Source organism: Trichinella spiralis, assembly GCF_000181795.1.
Source record: "Trichinella spiralis strain ISS 195 chromosome Unknown Scfld4, whole genome shotgun sequence".
Classification (NCBI taxonomy): domain Eukaryota; kingdom Metazoa; phylum Nematoda; class Enoplea; order Trichinellida; family Trichinellidae; genus Trichinella; species Trichinella spiralis.
In genome coordinates this window covers 6,697,591-6,713,999 of record NW_003526943.1, presented here as the reverse complement: position 1 = coordinate 6,713,999, position 16,409 = coordinate 6,697,591, and the positions used below count along the sequence as shown (strand labels likewise).

Genomic DNA, 16,409 nt, shown 5'->3' with positions numbered 1-16,409 from the left:
GTTTTGTTTGTCAAGCGAAACTTCAACACACTGCTATTGCGCATAACTGCTGAAATTATTGTTGCGGTGTGTATTCAATTTACTTTTAAACATGCATATTTTCTTGTAAACTTCAAAATTATTTTATCGTCATCGTAACGTCAATTTATAACCAACCACACAACAACACACTTCTCGACATGTAGTAAAATAGGCATTGCTTTCAACGTCCACGGCTTAAAAAATAAATATATAAGAGAAATGCTCTAATGTTGACAAGTGGATAATTATTTTCAGTTACTTCTATATTAAAATTATTTATTAATCATATCTGTTAAAGATAAAAAATATAAAAACAGTCCGCGTTACCGGCGCAATTTGTTCAATTTGTTACATTGTATGCTTGGTGCATTATTGCTTATGCATTTTATTCAGGTTTAAAATTACAATTTGTTTCGTGTACTTCAAAATTATTTTATGTTCTTCAAAGAGCCAATTTACAAGCATAAAACACGTTGAGAGCTTTGTGAAATCAAAAAGATGTTGTTTCCGGGTTTTACATCCCGATGTAGGGATGTTATTGCACCCATACTCTTTGGGTACAATACAAACTCTGCAACCAACACTTCACGTCGGTGCTCATATTACTAATTCAACCGGTATCAGATGACGTGCATTCGGCCGTATCTGTACCCATGGCTAATGTTCTTTTACAAATATATAAGAGAAATGTTCCAATGTTGATAAGTGAATGATTATTTTAAATTGCTTCTTCAGCAGTTAACGTTTAGTAATAACATCCGGAAATAACTGCAAACTCATTGTTTGCTTTGGTTATCGAAGCACAAAAATCATGTTTTGAACAAAACGTTAATTGTTATTTATTTATATGAATAACATCCGTTAAAGATGAAAAATATGAAACAAATCCGGTAACTGCGCAACATGCTCAATTCGTTGCATGGTTTGCTTGATGCAATGATTGAGCATTTTATTCAGGTTTTAATATACTCTTGTTTTATGAATTTCAGAATTATTTTATTATCATTAAAGCGCCAAATTACAAATATGCACCACACTGCCAAATATCTAAAAGATGGACAGTGACTCTGCTGCAATGCTTAGAAATCCATCTCCCACACCGATTCATTGCACTCATACCCTGTGGATACAGTGAATTTAGTTCCACCGTCATGGGATTACTGCAACTACAGTACGATTCCAACACTTCGTATCGGTGAATTTCAGGCTAATTGGAGAGGTAACAGACCACGCGTCTTAGGCTGTATTTCCACCAACAGTTAATGTAATTTTAAGATGTATAAGGGTAGCAGCAGCCTGCGAATATTAACACGTGAGCTACTATTTATTTTTATTTGCTTCTTTACAGGCTCACCATTTACTAATAACATCAGGAAATTAGAGCAAACGGATCGTTTAGTTGATATGCAATATTGGTTGTTACGCCAATTATCCTTTCTTCATGCGGAACATTGTACACATGTGGACAGACAGAAGTGAATTGTACACAGTTGGCGCACCAATGCTGTGGATTTCCAAGGATGTCATTTCGACTGCCTTGTGAAATGAAGAAGCTTTAACAGTTTTTCTGTTTGGTGCAAGCATAGCGTCCTTTCCGTTGGCATCTTCAAAGAAATTTACATTTTTCTACCCGACTGCATAAGTACTATTCAAAACGATGTCAACTAAACAGTTGTTTCTCTCATCAAATAAATTACTTGGTTACTTACAATTTCAAATGTTATGTGCATATGGTGCGTTTCCGTTTGTAGGAAATTGTTCACGTTTGTCGTAACGGATCAGTGGATTAAGGCGATTTTAGTTTAAACGGAAAACAGACAATTGACAAATTATCCGCAGCTGCAGTTGTCAGCTAAAAGCAGATGTGGCAACTAATAAATGCTAGCATCGAAATACTTTTCTAATTTTAGCGTGCGTGACCGTTCTATTCCAATCATTCTGCTTGAAATCGAATTTTTTTTTCATCTTTACTAAGTTTTTTGACCAGCGTTTTTTCCGTTCTATTCTTGGCTTTATTTAAATATATAAATAAAAATGTGCAATTTTATTTATAAATAAAGAAACATTTGTTTATCTAGTTTTGCGAATTGTGCAAAACTTTTTCTCAATTTCCAAAGTAAACGGACACTAGGTTGACGGAACACTGCAGTTGCAATATTTGTATTTCAATGATAAGGAAATGTGGAACATTTAGATTAAAAATCGGCGCTTATAAATTTACTGATCTATTGTATTTTAAAATTATTTTTCTTAACAATAGAAAGCCAACAAAAGTTGGTTTACTGTTGAAGTTTCCTCCATAAAGTTGTGCCCCAATACTCACCGCATGTGTTCTCCCAAAATATGGTCATTCCTAATTATCCTCGTTGATAGCCTTCAAGCATAAATTATCTGTCGCTCTGGCTTTCATTCTCATTATTCTGCATGCTCAATAATTGAGCACTAGCTGGGGTTCACTGCCTGACAAAAACGGTGACATACTTTGAGACAGCGTTGCAGAAATTTCAGGCATTTGCATATTCAACTTCAGCTTGACATTGTAATGGTCGTAAGGACTGAAACGCCAACTTTGGCGGGGTAGTGTGAAGTATCTCAGACAAATGGTGCCTATAAAGGGGTAATGATAAATCTGAATAACATACCTGCAATATAAAATTGGCCGGTATCCTGGTGTGTGAAGATATCAGTCAAATCTTCGGGCTGTCTTTGCGGGATGTAAAAATTATTCCGCTTTAGAAGCCATGCTCTTTGTATTGACTCGACAAAGGCACAAATTGAAGATGCTTTTGCACAGATTAACTATTTTTTGTGTGCGTTTGATATTTTTTGTTCAGTATTGCAGTGAGATAAGAAATTCAATTTGTAAAAAAATTCAATTTTTTCTTATTTCTATTTTCGGCGTTTAACAACTTAACTAGCTTGCGCAATTTTTTTCTGTTGTTGGTTTGATAAGTCACAAATTATCGTTTAAGTAGTTGAAGGACAGACAACATGTAACTATGCCGCCTTTAACATTTATTCAAAATTTTACAATATAGTCTTCCAACATTATACAAGCGAGATTAATTTACACTCTAGAAAAACATGAATGGTGAACATCTGCTGGTACCATTCAGGAGTAATTTTAAACCTGGTATCAGTGCTCCAGACAGAGTGTTCAAATAGGACTCAAATTTTCAAATATTAAAATACGATCATATACATTACACCACGAAAGCAGTCACTTAGACATTGCCTTTTGGCTGACTGCAGGAATTTTCAGTTGCTGACAGCAGGGGAAATCTTTTTGCCTGGCTTCTGTTCGTTAGAGCATTCACTTTTCTGTATATTGAAAACCGATTGGTTCCAAATTCACAGATATACTGCTGGTATAAATGTGTAAAACGAGCTTCTCTTATTCAGCTGCTCCGCGTTTAAGATTACATTTTTCAATTTTATGTAAGATATTGCTGTATGGGGTACAATTATGAGCATGAGGAGCGAATTTCAACACAGCATTCACATTTGAGTTCGTGTGCATTGCACTCCTGAATCTTCTTTTTACCTATAAAAAGAACGTCAATGATTGTTCATAATCATGCATATTTATAATTTAATAAAACATTATTTACGCCTTGGCAAACCCATTGTTTATCTTCAAAATTTGTGTGCTTCAGCTGGTAAACTCTTCCTTCATATATTAAAGTATAGTTGTTTCGAGCATTTAAAATCAAACAGCAGCTAATCGTCTACCATAAGATAGTAGATGAGAAGAATCAAAGCAAGAAGTCAAGCCCAGAAAATGAAAATGTGGTAAAATGAAGAAAGCTTCACTTTCATCTTCAGAAAACAAACAGCTTTACCGGATGTTAGAACACAACTGTTCTATTGAAGTTTGATTGATGACTGTTTCCAAATAACCGTTTCAGTCAACAGAATTGCGAAGTGAAAGCAACTGGCATTTTAAAATTTCAAGCTTAATAGCAAAATTTTCTTATTGTTACAATTTTGCGTATAATTTATAATATTGTTGCATCTGCTGGTCAAGCATGAGAAATTTCATTTTGCTTTGCATCGTTGCAATCGTTGCTTTTGAAATAAAAAGTTTTCAACTTCTCTGTCATTGGATAACACTTCAAAAAGTAACAATTTAACGGTTGCAATATTTATCATGTGCTGTTGCTAAGCAAATGATGATTTTAATAGAAAGATAAAATTCACAACTGCCAATTTCTCCAAAACAGCAGTTGTTGAACTGACACTAGGAATGATTAGTATTAAAGAAAGCTAAATACTTTCCTTATTTTAACAAGTGCTACATTACATAGTAAAAATTCTTTTTTGTTTTCAACCAAAACATTTTACATCGTTTTTAGTGAGAAAAATACTTGAATAATTTTTAATTTTTTAAATTACGAAGGGCGTTGGGCAAAGTCATAAAGTAAACATAGTAGTTGTCTTAGAAACACATCTTGAACATAAATAAATTTTTTCCTTCGATGAAATTTAAGTGTATTTAATTTCCTGAAATTGTTACTGAAGAATAAAAACAAAAAGAATTGTGTCTGCATAAAAGGAAGCAGTACTACTAATGAAAAGTCCAAAAATGATATCTTAACAAATGATAAAAAAAATTGTTGCTAGAGAAAAAGTTGTGATTTTATGAAAAATTTTGGCTGCTAATTTTTTTTTATTGTATTGTACTGTATAAACAAAGTTTATATTATAATCTGAGCTTTTTGTATGTGTATCGGCAATGTAACAGAAAACAGTATTATCATCAGAGCTACTTTTATGTTGGTTGTTTGTTTTCTACAGTTAATACATGTAAAGTAATAGCTGCATGGATGTGAATTTTGCATTCATTTCTTACAAAGCAATTTTATAAAAATTTTCATGCATAATCTAGCTGAGGAACAAATTTTTATCGCGTTTTCTTACTGATCATTGAAAGCATTGTTATTCGACGCTCGTGGCGTTGTCTTGTTGGTTTTTTTTGTCTAATTGCTCATTGATTCAATCTTTTCCATTTTGATTAGCTTCAATATTTTGCGTTTTATTGGTTCAAATATTTCTTTTTACAATTTTTCTAACTTTAATAGTGGAATTTTTAATATTTTCAAATTTTTGGTCATTTTTATCACAATTTATGATGTTTTAACATTCATAACCCATTCCTGCTGAAGGTACTCGAACAAGGTTTCAATTTGAACCGACGCCCCAACATTTAAGATTTCGAAACCCGCGGATACAAGGTGCACTAACAGAAATGCTAATATCATTAGCATTTCAACCTTTTCATTAATTTTTCTGATTGTGAATGTAATTCGTTTTTTAACGTTCCAAGCCAGGCGATTTGCCAAAGTCTTGTTCGCAAAGTTTAATATATAATTGGTTGGCGGATAATATATTAAAAGCTGCTGACTGGATTTGGTCATCGTTTGTTCAGCATTGATCTCTGGCTGGGCTAATGTATATCGTATCCTGGACCTGGCCCCACGCTAAAAACTGATCGGCTGTTTTCAAGCTGGTGGAGACACTGCTTTCCAGCTAATTATTGCTACACTAATTGCACCTGGCACTAACCTTGGATCTAACGAAGGCCCACTATTTGAGTTTGTCCGGCTTCTATAATTTGTATGAAGCGTGTTTATTTTCTGTGCAGCTCTCCACATGTTCACCGCTACGGATGACTTGTATCACTTCCCAATTGGTGGAGATTGTTGCATAGCAGCCGATGGATTTCTAAACTGAAACCGAAAATGCTAGCTTGTAATATAACAATAAGAAGGTGCGAGCTATTTCTCTTTTACGTTGGCACACTTGCAGTTTTTATCGTTTTACTTTGTACGCTTCAACGTAAAGCATCTGCCTCGATATATTAACTTTTGTTGGTTTTTTTGATTGGATTGGAACCAAACAAAGTTTTGTTTGTCAAGCGTAACTTCAACACACTGCTATTGCGCATAACTGCTGAAATTATTGTTGCGGTGTGTATTCAATTTACTTTTAAACTTGCATATTTTCTTGCAAACTTCAAAATTATTTTATCGTCATCGTAACGTCAATTTGTAACCAACCACACAACAACACACTTCTCGATATGTAGTAAAATAGGCATTGCTTTCAACGTCCACGGCTTAAAAAATAAATATATAAGAGAAATGCTCCAATGTTGACAAGTGGATAATTATTTTCAGTTACTTCTATATTAAAATTATTGATTAATCATATCTGTTAAAGATAAAAAATATAAAAACAGTTCGCGTTACCTGCGCAACTTGTTCAATTTGTTGCATTGTATGCTTGGTGCATTATTGCTTATGCATTTTATTCAGGTTTAAAATTACAATTTGTTTCGTGTACTTCAAAATTATTTTATGCTCTTCAAAGAGCCAGTTTATAAGCATAAAACACATAACGAGCATCGTAAAAGCTGAAAAATTCTGAATTTCACTAAATTTGGCGCCATTATACGCACAATGTTTGTATAGAATACAAACTCTGGTTCGAACACTTCACGTCGGTGCTCATATTACTAATTCAACCGGTATCAGATGACGTGCATTCGGCCGTATCTGTACCCACGGCTAATCTTCTTTACAAATACATAAATGAATGGTTCCAATGTTGACAAGTCGATAATTATTTTCAGTTACTTCCATATTATTATTTATTAATCATATCTGTTAAAGATAAAAAATAAAAATTAATAAATAAAAAAAATAAAATAAAAAAATTTTATACTCTTCAAAGAGCCAATTTAAAAGCATAAAACAAACACATTAAGAGCTTTGTGAAATCAAAGAAATGTTGTTTCCGGGTTTTACATCCCGATGTACTGAGTTATTGCACCCATACTCTTTGGGCACAATACAAACTCTGGAACCAACACTTCACGTCGGTGCTCATATTACTAATTCAACCGGTATCAGATGACGTGCATTCGGCCGTATCTGTACCCATGCCTAATCTTCTTTACAAATACATAAATGAAAGGTTCCAATGTTGACAAGTCGATAATTATTTTCAGTTACTTCCATATTATTAATTATTTATTAATCATATCTGTTAAAGATAAAAAATAAAAATTAATAAATAAAAAAATTAAAATAAAAAAATTTTATGCTCTTTAAAGTGCCAATTTATAAGCATAAAACACATTGTGAGCATCGTAAAAGCGAAAAGATGTTGCCTGCGGCTTTACATCTCGGTGCGAAGACTGATTGCACCCACACTGTTTGGATGCAATGCAAACTTTGGAACGAACACTTCGTGTCGGTGCTCATATTACTAATTCAACTGGTATCAGATCACGAGCATTCGGCCTTATCTGTACTCATGGCTAATGTTGTCTTAAATATATATAAGAGAAACCCTCCAACGTTGACGAGTGGATGATTATTTTTAATTACTTCTATAAAAGCAAATGATTTACTAATAACATCGAGAAATTACTGCAAGCTGATACCATTGCTTTGATTATCGACACAAAAAGTCATGCTTGTAACAGGAAACCAGTTTCATTTTATGCATGGATGGTAAAAAGTTGTTGATACCATTGAGATAGAATATTGAATGTACAACCCATACCCCAGATTCTCCTGGTTGCCAGCAGTCTAATGTTAGAATCCGTAGCAAATATTATTATATTCCTCGATGCACTCTGCTACAGCAAAAAATCTTCACCGGCCTTTGCTGTCCTGAATGCGTCAGGGATTTCCAGGTTCCGACGATGTTCAGGAAGTTTTAGGTAGCACTTTGACCGGTGGCTGTACATCGTGGACTTTACTCGTTTCAAAACCGGAAAATAGCCAACAGATGTTGATGGTTCAGCGTACGCGGCGTAAACTTCTTTGTCGTATATGGCGGAGATGGGTTTTGTTTCTTCCGCTCTTTGCTTTTTCAAATCTGCCATTTTTCCATTTTGTACCCCAAGTGCTCATCCAGCGGGCAGCTTTCGATGTAATTTTTTTGCGTTATCACGGATGTCAATAAATTGTTGAAATAATTACTATTTTGATTATTAATGTTATGTTACTACTATTTAAAGTTACGTAATCCTGAATGGAATATTTGAAATAATGAAACGAAAAAAAATTACAGCTAATCACAAGTGAAAGGTTTGAATCAATGAGCAATTAGACAATGAAAACCCAATAAGACAACGACATGAAGGTCCAATAAATAGCGCGCTGAACGACCAGTAAGAAAACGCAATAAAAATCTGCCCCGAACTGGACAAATTATCTGTATAGTGTAAATCAGTGGCAGAGCATCTATCTATATTTGGTCAAATTTTGATAAACAATCATCATCCAATAACAAATCAAAAGTGAATAGCTAATGAAATAGTACAAATCATTCGCCAATTAGTAAACAGCCAATGAAAAAAGAAAATCAAAATTGAGCTGACGAGTAAATGGTATCCCTTTTTTGGTTATATTGAGATGGATTCTCAGTACTTAGACATAAACGAATTTATTTGTAATAACAGCTTAATCAGTGCTTCTTTTTTTTACTTGTATATTTAAACTTGCATATACTGAATCTCTACTCTGATCTCTGTTTTCTTTTTAATACCTCTTCATTTTTAGAAATCTAGCAGATGTAGTGCATTCTAGCTGTAACAAATAAAATGCTTGACAAAAGCAACACTTGTGCTTGAAGAATTCCAGGAAACAGCTGTCAGGTTGAGATTTGATTTGTAAAATTTGGAATTGTGGCTTTTCTTGTGATTAATAGCAAAGACAAAAATTCTTCTGAAACTAAACATTGGCAGAGTAAATTTCTTCTGCTGCCATTTGATTGGTTGATTGAAGAAATTGTTTACGACGAGCTGATCAACAAAGGATTGATGGGGTGGTGAAAGATGTTTCTTCAAAAAAGATTCACATGTGCCTGCCCTGAAACAAGCAAACAAAAAATAGTTCTATTATTAGAGCTAGCTGCCAGTGAGCAGTTGCTTTTTTTGAAGAATATGCAAACTGAAGTTGAAATTTAATGATTTAGAAAAATACGGTCGTCAATTAAAACAAATTAATTTGGATTCAACTTGGTTCACAGCGACTGAACGCCAGATGCTCGTATTTTCAATAGCGGCTTTTTCGAAAAATTAATGATCGATTGTCAATGAAAAATGGAATGAAGCTTTCAGAAGGGCGTTACCCGCCTGGAAAACTGAGGCATCTGTCTTTTTGACCCGAAACTGTTTTTTTATAATTTAAGATTAAAATATTTTAGCTTTGTATGTGTTACATAGAATGCAAAAAAGTGTAAACAAAAATAATGCAGAAGAAAGCAAGAAATTGCAGTGAAAATCCGATATCTGACATCTGAAACCAACCACATTTCGTGACTACAGACTTGTCGGTTGAAATTATTTGATGTAATCAATTAATCCACATAAGACATGCAAAATAAATTGAAGATAATAAGTTTGAAAAATATTTTTCATAAAATTGAACAAATTCTTCTAATATAAATAAAATTAATTTTTTGTGATATAAGGAGAACAGAGAAACTGCTCGACTAAACTGAACCGTAGAGAAGAAAACTCGAGGATACTTATTATTTGTCATGAAGGGACGGACAAAAGCGAAAAATTTTGAAGAAGCTTTTTCGAAAGCTACAAATTTGACCAGAAATAGTTGTCATTCAGTACAATATCACGTTTAATGCTATTTTAAATATATTAATGGAAATGTTTGTTTTTGTTAATTTTGTTGATAATTGTATATTTTTGTTTTGATCTGAAAAAGTTTGAAAGAAACAACAACACAAACAAAAAACTAGTTTGCTGATTGTTTCTTTTCTCTAAATTGTCGGCCAAGACCAGTTATGTTAATTTTTTGCCGATATGAAAAACAAAAAACAAAAACAACTCTGCATCTCTTCGTCAAGTGTTTTTTGTTACTATTTTGTTTTTTTTGAATTTCATCTTTGTTTTTGTTTGATGATAAAAATAAAAATAAAAATATTGAAATTTAAGAAAAAATAAATACAACAGCTAAGTTTGTAATCAGTTGTTGTTTGTATTAAAAAGAAGCAAAAGAACAACAAAAATCCAGTTTCTGTTCCAGTTTCAACAAGGTACAGTAACAAAATTGTAAAAATTTTGCATACAACAGCACGTGACGACGAGGCAACGACGATTGGCCGGTTCATCGGTCGCGTGCAACACGACACGGACATAAAATTTGCATACAAAAGAAAACATCGCCGATTCACATGATCGAGAAAAATATTTGCAACATTTTTCATTTTGAAGTAAAACAATTGCATCATTCATTCACCGCTCCGTAGAAAATTTTAAAAAAAAGTATAAATTATCATATTTATTCGTCGTTTTGAAAAATGAACACCTGCTTCGTTGATCAAGGACAACAGTTTACAACACTCAAATTTTAATCATAATTGCTCATCATTTTTTTCTCAAGTGAAAAAAAACTGTGCCGTTCATACGCAGTCTTTATTTCAAAAATATGCACACAACGTGAAAAACAATAAACACGAGCCTTTTGCGTAAAAAAACAACAGTCTTCGTACACATTATCTGAGTGGCGCGCGTCAACTTTCTTTTTTTCATACTTTTCGTTCCATAGAACGTCGCTGTTGCATACAAAATATATTTAAAGTAAATAAATAAATAAATACACACACACACACAGTTGCCCACCACCGTGGCACCAATATTTTCTACTTTTTTGTCGTAAAATTAAAAAAGTTCAACGACGTGTAATAAATAATATTCTATAATTCTGCTCAGCGGATGGTCGCATCGACAACAAAAATTCAAAAAAAATTATAACGAAAGATGATGTTCTTGTAATGATGGAACGAACGTGTTGTCGTCTAAATGAAGACATACGACAACAACAACAACAAAAAAAATCTGATGGTCACACAAATCGGGTGGTGGGGTGTTCTTTCACCAAACTGCTACAAAAGATATCAATCGATCGATCGATCGATCGATCAATCCAAATTCCAAACCGTTCTCTCACTTCGCAACCACTGTGAGCAGAGAATGAAAGGCAAAAAAGAGAGTACAAAAAAAAAATTCCAAAAACTATTCGGTGGAATTTACATGCAAAGCATAAATAACATTTCATAAGGATATATACATATATATATGTACATTATATAAAGGATAATAATAATAATAATAATAATAACTGATAGAAACAAAAACCCATAAAGAGGAGGGTAAAATTGGAAAAAAAACGATGAGCCAGGTGGTAGCGCTCACAAATATGTATATTTTTTAGTCGTCGTTCCAATAATTTCGCGTTCACATCTTGCAAAAGAAAACCCTATAAGCTCTCGACAACAAGGCATCAAAACAAAAACACAGCTGATCGATCATCTTCAGGGAGTGAAAATTTCTCCACAAAAAGAAAAAGATAGCCAAGTATAGAAAACAAAAAAATTCACAAACAAAACCTGAAGTGATGTCATATGTGTGATGATATTAAACACAACATAGTAAATCTTATACTATACAAGCGCACAGAAAAACAAAAAAAAAGTGCGCATCAAATTTTACAATGATAAAAATCAAAATTGCACAACCCATTATTTGAACAAAATAATAATGGGCGTGTCCGTAAGTAAGAATTCCTGACAAAAAAGAAGAATAGGGGAAAAAATGCAGCAGATCGACAGAGGTATTTTTTAGTGGGTGTGGTGATAGAGTAGCAGGAGCAGCTCTGAAAGTGAAAACAGCTTTAGCAAGCAGAAAAACAAAACATCCGCTCACTGTCCAACAACAACCACAACCACAACCAAAACTGTGCATCTTTTCAAGAGCAATAGAAAATGTAAAAAAAGAGAAAAAACAAGAAAGAAGAAAATCGCGCACAATGTCGTGGGGGCGATTGTTGAGAAAAACCCATATCGTGGCCAAGGGCAACAGAACAGAATTTAAAATTTCAAAGCAAGCCTTTCTCCCTTGACCGAACAAACATTTTCTGTGGATAGATAGATGGACCGTCTCATCTTCCCCCACAAAATATTGAAATGAAAAATCAAGTAGTGGAAAAAATTTTTCCAAAATAAAAGATAGAAAAAAAATAATGATGATGGATGATGATGATAATTTTCGTAGGTAAATTTCAGGAAAGAAAAGTAGTAATAAATAATAAATAGTAAAACAGCTGCTGCTAATCTAATGGTGGTGAAAACCGTAGAGCTCTAGTTTGAATGGAAAATTTTCAAACAAACAAGGTCGCAGCTTCACAGAAACGATGCAGAGAGAAAAAGCATCGGAGGAAAAACAGTAGTAACAAGAAAGAGTGAAAAAAAACTGAAAGTAAAAAAATGGAGGACGGTCTTTGCTGTTTGTTTGTTTGTTGTTTTTCTAAAAACTAGGCGTAAAACAACAACAACAACAACAGTAATAGTGAAATGAAATTCAAAAATGTTGAGAAAATAATTTTCTCTCTCTGAAACAACAAACGTCGATCCAGCCGATGGACGTAAAAACAAAACAAAAAAATAGAAAACAAATAAAAGGAATTTAAATGATAAATAGAGACCATATATAATTCTGGATAATATTCACACGCAATTTTGTTGAACTATAAAAAAAAATTATTAAAAATTGAATAATTCACACTACATACATATATATATATATATTCACTTTATGATGATGTCTTGTTATCAAGTGAGATTGCACAGTTTTTTTTTTTCATTTTCCAGCAGTTGCAATTGCCGGAGAAACAACCACACTGCCATTAGTACTACCACGATAGGGCGACTGCGCATAATTCACTTCCGTCTCTTCAATAGCAACAATTGTAGGAGGACTGACGTTACCATTGCCATTTATGGCGGTGATATCAATAGTAGCAGCCTGGAAAAATTAAACGACAATCAATGATTGTAGATAGAGAACATCGACAACAAATAATAATAATTATTATTATTACATTGCAAAATACCTGCATTTCTGGAAAGCACATTGGCGGATAAAATGTCTGCTGGTACAGTTGATAAGTTGGATGAATCGACGGTATCCCAGCCCCGGCGTACTGTGGTTGCGCGTTGGGTATTGGCGTCGGTTGGGGCGCCTGGCCGAGCGACATGTGATTCATCTGAGCAGCTAAGTTGTTAATGCCCGCGGCGTTTTCGCTTCCATTAGAGACGGTCGGATATCCAAGAAACGGCTGACCAGATACAATCTAACAAAGAAAAAAAATAAGTTTTTTTTCAGAACAACAACAAACAGTCAAAGCAACCGATGAAAACGGTGCAGCAGCAAAATAAGCGTATTGTGGATTGAGTTGGTAAAAGTTCGCCGCAGCAAACGGTCCAGCGTTCAGCGCACCATTTCTGGAAAATTGTTCATATAACGTTTGCATTGATGAAGCGAAATACCTAACCACCATTTTAATAAATAACCAACAGGAAAAAAAAATTAATTAATTCTAAATAAAACAATTTCCTTACCCATTGGTCATTTGATTCGGATCATACGCCGGAATACTGTAACTAGCCTAAAAACAAAATACAACGAAATATTAAAATAATAATAATAATAATAATAATAATTGTAAACATGTTGGCCCACTTCGCCGTTGTTAATGTGTTCGTGATAAAAGTGGGTTCGTCGGTGTCTTCGTCCACTGTCGGCAAATTTGACCAACAACGGATCACCAGTGTGACCTGAACACCAAAAAATATACAGAATTGCAAATAGAAAAATAGAAAAAAAGAGAAAAGACTATTATTGTATTATTAAAAAGTTGTCACACCGTATTTTTTTCTCTACTCACCCGTCAAAACTTTGCCATTGAATTCTTTGATCACATTTTCACAATGTTCACGAGTTTCCATTCTTGCAAAACCAACCCCACGACTCGCTCCATTGTGATAACGCAAAATTCTGGTCGAAACGACCGTGCCGAACGCTTTCAACAAATTTTCCAACTGCGGTTCATTCCAATTCGCCGGCAAATTGGCCAAATACAAATTTGTCGGATCTTGCTCTTGCTGCTGCAATACAAGAAAAAAAATGGAAATTAATAAAATTCATCAACAACCTGAAAACAAAAAATCCCTCTCCTCCCCCCCCCCATCGCCATCACACCTTGGCCATCTGCGCCATATAACCCTGCTGGGTCAACGATTTAACTGCCCGTTCCGCCGCTTCCGGTGTATCGAAGTCCACAAATCCATATCCTGAGAATAGAAAAAAAAAAGAATAAATATTTTTATTTTGTAAATAATAATTTCGTATTTTATTACCTTTGCACAAATTTGTCGTCTTGTCCAAAATGGCCTTGGTAGAAACAATCTTGCCATACTGTTGACACATGTTGTACAAGTCCCTGTCAGAAGTGTTTTGTGCCAGTCCGCGGATGTAAAGATTAGTCTGGCTGAGCTGTTCGCGAGGAGAACTGCTGCTTGCGCTACGACTGGAACGGTCACCACCACCACCGCCAGTAGCGCTGGAGCCGCTGTTCCCTGTACTGCATCGATATCCGCTCGACTGAAACGAGCAACATATATATTATTACCATGGGATACAGTTGTTGGTGGGATTGAATAATGAATTTGAATTTCAAATGCGAAATCAAAACAAAAACAAAAAAAACATTTATTTCTCTATATCTCGTTGCAGCAGTGGTTGAAGAAATTTGAATTGTGCGCAAGGGTGGGTATACAGGTAAAAATAAATGATTAAACTGAACTGAACTGAACTGAATTGAATTAAATTGAATAAAAACCGACGTGCAACACTGAAAAGCATACAAGCAAGCGCTCGTGCTAATTTCAAATTGAAACTCTTCTTCAGCAAAACGAACGAACGAACGAACGAACAAAATCGATCGATGATGCTCAGTTTTATATGCTAAAAATAGAAGCTGCTGCTGCTGCTTTGCTTGGAAGTTTGAAAAATTCTGGCCAAAGCATAAAACCAACATTTCAACTCTTTCCAATTCAACAACAAACAGAAGAAAATTTAAAAAAAAAACACCTTTAACACTAACTGAAAAACAATCTCATTTTCTTTATTCATTAACAGGTTTATTTTGTAATAAAATAAATTTATTTTCTCCGTTGTCAATTTATTCAACTCATCAATCCCACATGTATGTATAAAAATACAACACTGGTGCTAACACAAAACCTTGAAAAAACAAAAAAAAATCTGCTGCTACCGTTCCGACAGCGGTAAAATAATGTTTCCAATTATTATTCATTCATTATTTGCATCGATTGAAGAAGAAATTGAACGCGCGTGTGTGTTGTGTGTGTGTTTAAAAGCTGAAAACGAATTTGATCAATAAAAACACAACTCCCACCCCGCCTTTCTTCCCTCTCCCTGCACGCTGCCTGCCCGTTTCAAAAACGAACGCGTCAAACTAAACACCGCCCACGCCGACTTGGCCCAACGCCAGCAACGCTGCTTTTACACTGGGAAAAGTAGAATGAAAACAACAAACATTCGTTTCGCAATAAACAAATAAACAACAACAACAACAACAACTGGGCGTCAATTAATTTTGTATTATATAGAATGAATTTCTTTTCTGTTCGAAAATTAATTAATTAATTAATTAATTCACAACTGCACTTACTGGTCGTACGACGGAATTGTGATTTTGATAAGAGCCGTAATAGGGCGCCGGCTGTTGGCGCACCACAGGCACAGCCACGTTGGTCAAACCCCAATTGGTCGGAGGTGCCGGTGCCGGTGCCGGTGGAGGTGGTGGTGGAGGTGGAGCCGAAGCGGCGGCGGCCGCGGCAGCTGCAGCAGCTGCTGCGGCAGCGGCAGAAGTGGTGGGATAACCGACAACACCCGGCGACATTCGCTCAGTTTTCAAAAAACGCAATGTATTCTAAAAAACAAGAAAATATTTGAAAAAAAATCATGCAAAAAATACCTGCAATAAAGGCAGAGTGCGTGCGAATAGTAATAATAAATGTATCATGCGTGCACACACACACACATATATATATACATAGTCGTAGTTGCAGTAGTAGTAGTAGTGGTAGAAAACCAATGATGATGAAGAAAGAGGGAGAAAAAAATAAAAAACAAAAACAAAAAACAAATACAGTAAGCTGAGGTGGAGGAGCAACGCGATTTGTGGCGTAGGGAAGAAAAGTGTTGAAGCAAACAAAGAGAACAGCGGCCGGCCGGCCGGCCGTTCGTTCGGTCGGCCAGATGACCGTTGGACGCCGTCGACCTCGACGTTTGTTGTTGTCCAAGAGTAGTTGCGTGCGCACGTATGCGCGCGAAGCAAGCGCACAGACGGACGGACCAACGGACGACCCGCTTCGCAACACTACACACACAGACACACGATCGCTCGCTCGTTAGCTTGCCGTCGGTCCGTCCGTCATGCGGTCAGAGCTAGTGAGCTAGTTGCTGCAGCAGAACGCGCAATACGTTA

At 35.0% G+C, this 16,409-nt stretch overlaps 6 protein-coding genes across 6 annotated transcripts; 1 reads left to right on the top strand and 5 right to left on the bottom strand.

Annotated features, from left to right (window-relative positions):
• Nucleotides 1–553: 553 nt before the first annotated feature.
• Tsp_01626 (putative hemoglobin subunit alpha-1) lies at nucleotides 554–1,220 on the top strand. Its single transcript, XM_003377419.1, has 2 exons — nucleotides 554–638; nucleotides 1,033–1,220. Exons 1-2 carry the CDS (start codon nucleotides 554–556, stop codon nucleotides 1,218–1,220), a joined length of 273 nt encoding a protein of 90 aa, XP_003377467.1.
• Nucleotides 1,221–1,449: 229 nt separating this feature from the next.
• Nucleotides 1,450–2,372, bottom strand: Tsp_01627 (hypothetical protein). Its single transcript, XM_003377418.1, has 2 exons — nucleotides 2,345–2,372; nucleotides 1,450–1,625 (listed from the first exon to the last, which is right to left on the bottom strand). Exons 1-2 carry the CDS (start codon nucleotides 2,370–2,372, stop codon nucleotides 1,450–1,452), a joined length of 204 nt encoding a protein of 67 aa, XP_003377466.1.
• Nucleotides 2,373–2,449: 77 nt separating this feature from the next.
• On the bottom strand, nucleotides 2,450–3,225 carry Tsp_01628 (hypothetical protein). The gene is made up of 5 exons (XM_003377417.1): nucleotides 3,214–3,225; nucleotides 3,106–3,188; nucleotides 3,006–3,027; nucleotides 2,664–2,820; nucleotides 2,450–2,628 (listed from the first exon to the last, which is right to left on the bottom strand). Exons 1-5 carry the CDS (start codon nucleotides 3,223–3,225, stop codon nucleotides 2,450–2,452), a joined length of 453 nt encoding a protein of 150 aa, XP_003377465.1.
• A 3,837-nt stretch (nucleotides 3,226–7,062) lies between these two features.
• Tsp_01629 (hypothetical protein) lies at nucleotides 7,063–7,918 on the bottom strand. The gene is made up of 4 exons (XM_003377416.1): nucleotides 7,690–7,918; nucleotides 7,560–7,619; nucleotides 7,163–7,284; nucleotides 7,063–7,068 (listed from the first exon to the last, which is right to left on the bottom strand). Exons 1-4 carry the CDS (start codon nucleotides 7,916–7,918, stop codon nucleotides 7,063–7,065), a joined length of 417 nt encoding a protein of 138 aa, XP_003377464.1.
• A 4,776-nt stretch (nucleotides 7,919–12,694) lies between these two features.
• Tsp_01630 (RNA-binding motif protein, single-stranded-interacting protein 3) lies at nucleotides 12,695–14,323 on the bottom strand. Its single transcript, XM_003377415.1, has 8 exons — nucleotides 14,254–14,323; nucleotides 14,096–14,187; nucleotides 13,782–14,001; nucleotides 13,577–13,671; nucleotides 13,456–13,502; nucleotides 13,233–13,338; nucleotides 12,948–13,187; nucleotides 12,695–12,859 (listed from the first exon to the last, which is right to left on the bottom strand). Exons 1-8 carry the CDS (start codon nucleotides 14,321–14,323, stop codon nucleotides 12,695–12,697), a joined length of 1,035 nt encoding a protein of 344 aa, XP_003377463.1.
• A 1,046-nt stretch (nucleotides 14,324–15,369) lies between these two features.
• On the bottom strand, nucleotides 15,370–15,944 carry Tsp_01631 (homeobox protein Hox-D8). The gene is made up of 3 exons (XM_003377414.1): nucleotides 15,897–15,944; nucleotides 15,591–15,851; nucleotides 15,370–15,426 (listed from the first exon to the last, which is right to left on the bottom strand). The coding sequence occupies exons 1-3, from the start codon at nucleotides 15,942–15,944 to the stop codon at nucleotides 15,370–15,372; spliced, it is 366 nt and encodes a 121-aa protein (XP_003377462.1).
• Nucleotides 15,945–16,409: the final 465 nt, after the last annotated feature.

Excerpts from the sequence above, each read along its gene's own strand:
- Tsp_01626 (XM_003377419.1), top strand. The coding sequence starts at position 554 with ATGTTATTGCACCCATACTCTTTGGGTACAATACAAACTCTGCAACCA. Across the intron at positions 639-1,032 it reads TCATATTACTAATTCAACCG|CGCCAAATTACAAATATGCA; the intron begins GTATCAGATGAC and ends TTATCATTAAAG.
- Tsp_01627 (XM_003377418.1), bottom strand. The coding sequence starts at position 2,372 with ATGACCATATTTTGGGAGAACACATGCG. Across the intron at positions 1,626-2,344 it reads ATTTTGGGAGAACACATGCG|ATGCCAACGGAAAGGACGCT; the intron begins GTGAGTATTGGG and ends ATTTCTTTGAAG.
- Tsp_01628 (XM_003377417.1), bottom strand. Across the intron at positions 3,028-3,105 it reads AGCAGATGTTCACCATTCAT|GCGGCATAGTTACATGTTGT; the intron begins GTTTTTCTAGAG and ends TAAATGTTAAAG. Across the intron at positions 2,821-3,005 it reads GGCATAGTTACATGTTGTCT|TTAATCTGTGCAAAAGCATC; the intron begins GTCCTTCAACTA and ends CACAAAAAATAG.
- Tsp_01629 (XM_003377416.1), bottom strand. The coding sequence starts at position 7,918 with ATGGCAGATTTGAAAAAGCAAAGAGCGGAAGAAACAAAACCCATCTCC. Across the intron at positions 7,620-7,689 it reads ATTCAGGACAGCAAAGGCCG|ACTGCTGGCAACCAGGAGAA; the intron begins GTGAAGATTTTT and ends TTCTAACATTAG. Across the intron at positions 7,285-7,559 it reads TTCAATATTCTATCTCAATG|CACCGACACGAAGTGTTCGT; the intron begins GTATCAACAACT and ends TAGTAATATGAG.
- Tsp_01630 (XM_003377415.1), bottom strand. The coding sequence starts at position 14,323 with ATGTGTCAACAGTATGGCAAGATTGTTTCTACCAAGGCCATTTTGGAC. Across the intron at positions 14,188-14,253 it reads GACGACAAATTTGTGCAAAG|GATATGGATTTGTGGACTTC; the intron begins GTAATAAAATAC and ends TTCTATTCTCAG. Across the intron at positions 13,339-13,455 it reads CCGAATCAAATGACCAATGG|AAATGGTGCGCTGAACGCTG; the intron begins GTAAGGAAATTG and ends ACAATTTTCCAG.
- Tsp_01631 (XM_003377414.1), bottom strand. The coding sequence starts at position 15,944 with ATGATACATTTATTATTACTATTCGCACGCACTCTGCCTTTATTGCAG. Across the intron at positions 15,852-15,896 it reads GCACTCTGCCTTTATTGCAG|AATACATTGCGTTTTTTGAA; the intron begins GTATTTTTTGCA and ends CTTGTTTTTTAG. Across the intron at positions 15,427-15,590 it reads ACAATTCCGTCGTACGACCA|TGTAAAAGCAGCGTTGCTGG; the intron begins GTAAGTGCAGTT and ends TACTTTTCCCAG.